General features: G+C 37.6%; 1 protein-coding gene across 2 annotated transcripts; it reads right to left on the bottom strand.

The window, feature by feature from the left end:
* Positions 1–1,210: 1,210 nt before the first annotated feature.
* RWDD2B (RWD domain containing 2B) lies at positions 1,211–6,437 on the bottom strand. Of its 2 annotated transcripts, none has more exons than XM_063126725.1 (5): positions 6,360–6,437; positions 4,583–4,811; positions 4,420–4,487; positions 2,517–2,879; positions 1,211–1,559 (listed from the first exon to the last, which is right to left on the bottom strand). In XM_063126725.1, exons 2-5 carry the CDS (start codon positions 4,787–4,789, stop codon positions 1,325–1,327), a joined length of 873 nt encoding a protein of 290 aa, XP_062982795.1. In that variant the 5' UTR covers positions 4,790–4,811; positions 6,360–6,437; the 3' UTR covers positions 1,211–1,324. The 2 variants fall into 2 exon arrangements, with proteins under 2 accessions (XP_062982795.1, XP_062982796.1); XM_063126726.1 differs by having other exon boundaries at positions 1,478–1,553; positions 2,513–2,879.
* Between the last annotated feature and the right edge of the window lie 2 nt (positions 6,438–6,439).

Below are 6,439 nucleotides of genomic sequence, written 5' to 3'. Positions count from 1 at the left end.
TGCCAAAGGAAGTGAGACAGGTGGCTACTAGGAGGAGGGCCTTCTCTGCTGTCGCACCCCAGTTGTGGAATGAGCTCCCCAGAGAGGTCCGCCTGGCACCTACACTGTACTCCTTTCATCACCAACTGAAGACCTTTTTATTCTCTCGGTATTTTAACACTTAATTTTAACTTAAATTTTACTGTTTTAACTCTATTTTAATCTTGTATCAATTTTGCTGCGTGGTTTTATCCTGGTTGTGCTGTATTTTGTATTTGTGCTTTTAACCTGTTGGTTGTTTTATTATGGTTTTAATTTTTGTGAACCGCCCAGAGAGCTTCGGCTATTGGGCGGTATAAAAATGTAATAAATAAATAAGTTTACCCAGTTGGCAGAAAGATTGGAAATGCTGTTAGAAGTGTTTTTCATTCTGAAAAACCTTCAATAAAATTAGTGTTCATCGTATATTTGACATATTTGGGGGTCCATATGTTAGAAACAGAGAACCAGCTAGTGTAGGAGGTATAGGAATCTGACACAATAGCCTCTTCTGCCTAACTATGGGTGCTTGCAGATGAGGCTTTTCTTGTGCAATTGGAATTGTCATCTTAAATTTATAATCCTGCTATGTTTCCTGCTGCTTCTTCCATCAAACATGAATATCCACATAATGCAAAGAGCATTATGTAAAGAACATAGTGTAAAGAGCTCCATCTAAAACCACCCTATGAGTGTCACAAGCCCAGCCTCCCTATATAGTCTTGCTACCTCTGAAGTGGAAAAAGGTACAGGTATGTAGATGTATAAGTAGTATATCCAGAGAGAGATATTGAAAGCCAGCCATCATATTTTGCTATGAGTGGACTAGAAATGCAGATAGCATTTCAGATATTAGCTTTTTCTATAATTCAGTCCTATACAGTTAAGGCATATCTAATTCTGCAAAGGATGTAATTGTGTATGTGCTTCAGATCAGAGCTATTCAATGGAAATTCATGAGTTGAATGGGTTAATTTGATTAGTTTTAATATTTGTCATTAGCATTCAAATATCCTCTTAAAACCAAAGTTGTTTGGGCATCCATGTTTTTTTGGGTATAAATTATTATCACTAATTATATTATCTTTTCATTATAAATTAATTCTAAAGCAGGATACAACTAATCAAATACAATAAAATCATACAACTTCGATTAAAAAACAAACACACGGGGGAGAACAGTACTTCAGATAAATAACATTATTATTAAAGTCTAGCAATCCTTTATTGATTTTTTAAAAAGGAAAAACAATGAGATTTGACAAAGCTTTCATTTAAATGTGCTCCCCTCCCACTTCTTATTGATCTATTGTCCTTCAACTCCAAAGTACAGTTGAAACATATCAGCACATCCGCTGTCAAGTAAAAAATGATACAATTGTCCCAAATCCATGTGATTTCCTCTGGCACCATGGGCATCAAATATTTTTTCTTCAAAAGCTAAAAACTTCTTTTGTTTCTCCATTTCAGCTTCAGTCCCTTCTAAGGAAATGTCTTCTCTGTGACGGATTAAGATTCGATGCCATGATAATCTTCTGATTCTAAATACAATGAGAGTATTGCAAATTCAGAAAACTTAAAAACCTAATCCAGTTGAAGTTACTCCTGACAATTTCCCATTGAAACGAATGGAATATGTTCCCTGTGGCTAACATAATTTCCATTGAAAGTAATGGGATTTAAATACAACTGCTGTAGATAGATATTCTAAAATTGATAATGCTACTCATAAGCTGTATTGAGACACTCGAAGTGGTTAAAATAAATACATGAGAGGTAGTGTGCTAGCCCAGCCCCCTCCTTATACATGTTTGTCAGCCTCTACTTGTGGAGTGTGGCTTTCTTGAAAGCCTTCTGTATCTGTGGAGGCTCGCCATGGAACAGAATCCTGATCTTCCAGATTTTCTGCTATCATTAAGATCTTGGACTGTAACATCACAATGTGAAGTCTTTACTTGGATATAAAGGACTGTATGTGTGTCTACTATTACTGTACAGTTATTGATTTAAGTAAATCACTCTCCTTCCCATTCCTGCTAGGGGTTCATCCCTATGAAACCATATGTTCTCTTACAAAACTAAGTTATCATTTTTAAGTTATTGGTTGAAAGATATAACTGATATTGTGGGGGAAAGGGAAAATCCCAGCATGTTTGAGGGGAGTAAAAGGCTTAAGCTACCTCAATACTAAGAACTGAGGTAGCTTAAACCCATGATTTGCTTAAAGGGCTGCTGTGAATATTAGACCTGCTTGTTAAAGAAATATGCTTTATCAAGGAATTATCAAGTAAAGTTAGTTTGGATTTGGATCCAAGAGGGCTGAACTCAAATCTCTGGCCAGCTGTAGAGTAAACATATGAAGGAGGATTACAGATCTACAGAAATAAAATATTACAGTTTTAGGAATTTACTAACATTGAAATTACCAACCAAAAGTAGAAACCCGAGGACCTAAAATGCTAGATATATTTAAGAAATGCAAAACATGAAAAACAAACCTTGCCCAAAACTCCTCACACATGCTCTGTGGGCCTTCTACGCAAATGATACCTGGTTTTCCAGGCATACTAAATCCAGACAAAGAAAGCTCCTTAGACCAGTCAAGTATATTCTTTCTTTTTTGCTTGTTATAAATATGGTGACTATAAATCCATAGTCTAGTGAAAATATTTTCTGACTTCTGAACACTTGATTTCTGAACAGTGGAAGGCGAGGAATCCTTGGTCATGTAAGCAGCGGCATGATCTTTAACCCATTCTCTTGCGCTTAATATGCAGACCTCACCAGCACAGTGTTTCTTCAAGTAGCTTATAAGATCTGTGTTCAGCTGAGCCTGCTGTGATCGGTTTATTGATGGAGATCTATAAATAAATAAATGGTATTGTTTGGAACATAAAATGAAAATCATAACTCTGCTGTGATAAATGCAAAAAAATTGTTCTAGATTATGATTAACTCTTTTTCACTGAAAACACTGCATTGTAACCAGATTTATGGGACTTGTCCCATTGATTTAAATGGGTCTACTATAAGAATTACTAAATTTGGCTCCAACCCAGTGGATCTTAAATGTGCTTAACTTTAGCTAGATTATACAGAGTGTTTGTGAGGCTCTATAAATAACACATGCTTTAGTTGAAATATTTCAATACTCACTACAAACCAAATAATGTAAGATTGTAGTCTTAATACTATCTGCAAATGATAGTATTATCTGCAGATGTACTACAGTAATCTATATTGGAGAAAACTATGAATGTAATGTTCCTGGCTTAATAAACTTACAGAGAAGCATACTTTGATGACTTTATGGAGTTTGTGTTCTATATATTTTTATTGGTATCACCCAAGCACCTTGGCTAAAAATATCCCTTTTGTTCTTAAACCAAAAACAGTTTGGTTTAAAGAGTGGTAGGCACACAGTCCCAGTGCTCATTCCAGGCTTAACAAACTATGATTTATCAAGCCAGCAATGTTACGTTTCAATTGGTAACTTGTTTCTTAAGATGCAATCCTATGCATGTTTAGACAGGCTGGAGAATGCTAAAAGTTGTAGGAGTTTTTTTTCTGCCTAAACATGCGTAAGATTGCATCCTTAGAGTGTAAACCTATAACTACTTATCTTGGAGTAAGCACCACTGAACTCAATGGGACTTCTAAGTAGAAATTGCATTATTAGTACCACTATTTTATAGAAACAAAGTACTCAATAACATCACACCTAAGTGCAGCATTCCCCACCTGATGCCCTCCAGATGTGTTTGTCTACAACTCCCAGTATCCCCCAGGCATCATGGCTCTACATCAGGAGTGGGCAACTTCAGGAGGCCCAGGGTCATTTTTGCAGGGGAGGGGAACCCCATGATGCACCACAATATTTTAAAATATATATATAACAAAAAATATTGCATCCAGAGTGGCTATGGGGTGCCAAAAGGGTTAAAATTAGCTAAAAGGGTGGGAGGAGTAGCGGATGTGAACTTTGCCTTCCCATATTCCTGCCCTGCAAATGTCTTTAGACAGAGGAAGGAAGAAGGCTCAGGATAACTCGTATCCTGACCTCTCTGGTCTACTATCCCTGCCCACTAGAATGGGTTGCTTTTCTGACCTTGGAGGGCAGCTGGTGTGGATCTTTCCGCACCGGCTGCAGGGGAGGGGGAGCAGATCTCCAACTCCCCCTTGCAAGGTCAGAGTATTGTCTCTGACCTCAGAAGAGCACTTCAAACTATCCTATCATCCCTGGGCCACATACTCAGGGACCATAGGATTGCTACCTAAGCCTCTCTCCAGTCATTAGGATCATTATACTCCATGGGAAGTTTAAATGTGGACATTATGCTATCCAGTACAACAATAGAACAGTTCAGTTTTAGCCCATCTCTATATCAAAATATATAGTACCTGATAGTGATTTCTGGAAGAACAGCTGGGTATTTTAATGGGAAAGCGCAAGACAAAGCAAGTGGAACCTATAAAAAGATATTTAAAAATTAAAATAGAGATTACTAAAATCAACCTAGTCTCCAATATAATGCATATTTCTATCAGGACAATAGTACATTACCATTTTTCCATCAGGAGTTTCTAATTCTAAATTCAGCATAAACTGTATTTTTGAAGATGGCACCTCCAAAGTATCTCTATCAACGTGATCTTTCAGTTCTGCTAAAGCCAGCTGGTCAATCACCTTAAATTCATCTTCATTAGGAAACATACTAGAAAGCAAATCTAATTCAGAAAGCTGTAGTTCAGCCTCTTCCAAATTGCTCATTTTGGATATGTTTATGTGATTCCTAAAAAAGTTAGAGAAAAACCATGTTAGCATTTACAGCTTCTAGTTCTATCAGTTACTATATTTAATGGGACAAACACCTGAAATCTTCAAGTGGTTCCAGAATCATGGCATTAATTTCAATGTATATTATGATTGTCAAGGTGCAGAATAACAGATTTTCACCATCTATTTTATTGGCAACCCAATCCTATCAATATTTATTTGGAAGTAAGGCCCGGTGGATTCAATAGGACTTACACCCAGGTAAGTCTATGTAGGATTGCAGCCTTATTCCCAAATAATTTATGGGCTTGCAAACATACATTACAATCCTATGCACGTTACTGTGTTCAGTGGGGCTTACTGCTAAATAAGCTTGCTTATTACTGCAGCCTTAAAGTGTAATCTGTCCTATACATGTCTATTCAGAAGTAAATCCTATAGAGTTTAATGTGTTTACTCCCAAGTTAATGGATACATAATTGCATCAGTAGGCGCATTAATCAATGTATCTTATACGATAATTTTGCAATTGAAAAAATGTTTTGAAGAGTGCACTTCAATTACCCCAGATGTTCATCTGAAAAGAATGCATATGGTTGGGCAGCATAACATGTGCCAATTGTGCCTAAATTGCATGATGTGACAGCGAATTTTGTGTGCCAGAAGAACTTTGGACAATTAATGACATGGGCAAATGTGAAATGGACTGTGCATGCTCTGTTGGGATTATGGGGCTTTTCATAAACATAGTAAATGTGTAGTATCATCATCATCGCATCATAAATCTGAACTTCCTGGAGCCCTTTGGCAATATTTTTCTCCTTTACAGGAAGACATTTCTATGGAAGCTGTCCATAGAAAACAATGGTGAAAGCTAGGATGCTAGTGTATCTGTGATTGGATACAACAAATGACAGCCGCAAATATACGATATTGTGCCTTTTTCTACCGCAAGACTAATTAAATGTGAAAAATGAGTTGTGTGGGGGAGTTTTGGATTTTAAACATTTAAAAATTGCTTTCCCTTCTGGGTAGTCCATAGTCTATTACTATCGAAGGACGGATTAGCACCCAAATTCCACCCTTCAAAGCACCCTTTTAATTCCCTTCAATATCAGCCTTTAATTGCCACCTTCGGCCCCTTGCAATCCAAAATGCAGTGCTCAATTGTATGCAGAAAGTTAGTCCTGCACTGCATTGCATGGAGACACGTTGCACTTTTACATATTTAAAAACATTGTTCATTGTCGTGTTTTTTGTTTTTGTTTCCGTATTTAAAATATGGATAGAAAATGATCTTGAGTTTCTGTCTTTGTTGCTGCCTTGGGGACGGGGGTAATACGCTGCTACCCAATCACAACTACGCTAAAATACTAGATTTGTCCAGTTTTCAATGGGCGGCTCTCACTTCTAACCCGAGAAGGAGAAAACCCCAAGTGAGCCTGGATTCATGCACAGGACTATTTATCATATGTTTGTAGCCTTTGCCAGCACTTTAGACTTCCGCACACGCCTTCCGGTCCCGTGAGTTCCTTAGAGATTTCTTTCCCGACAGTCAACATACCGGAAGTTCCTGATAAGCCAAGTGGCCCGTCTGGCATAAAGTCTCTATGCTCGCGGGCCGCCCGCCGCTTTTCAGTGCGA

Source organism: Elgaria multicarinata, chromosome 5, assembly GCF_023053635.1.
Source record: "Elgaria multicarinata webbii isolate HBS135686 ecotype San Diego chromosome 5, rElgMul1.1.pri, whole genome shotgun sequence".
Lineage (NCBI taxonomy): Eukaryota > Metazoa > Chordata > Lepidosauria > Squamata > Anguidae > Elgaria > Elgaria multicarinata.
Note: the sequence above shows the minus strand (reverse complement) of the source record. Positions and strands in the feature narration are given on the sequence as shown.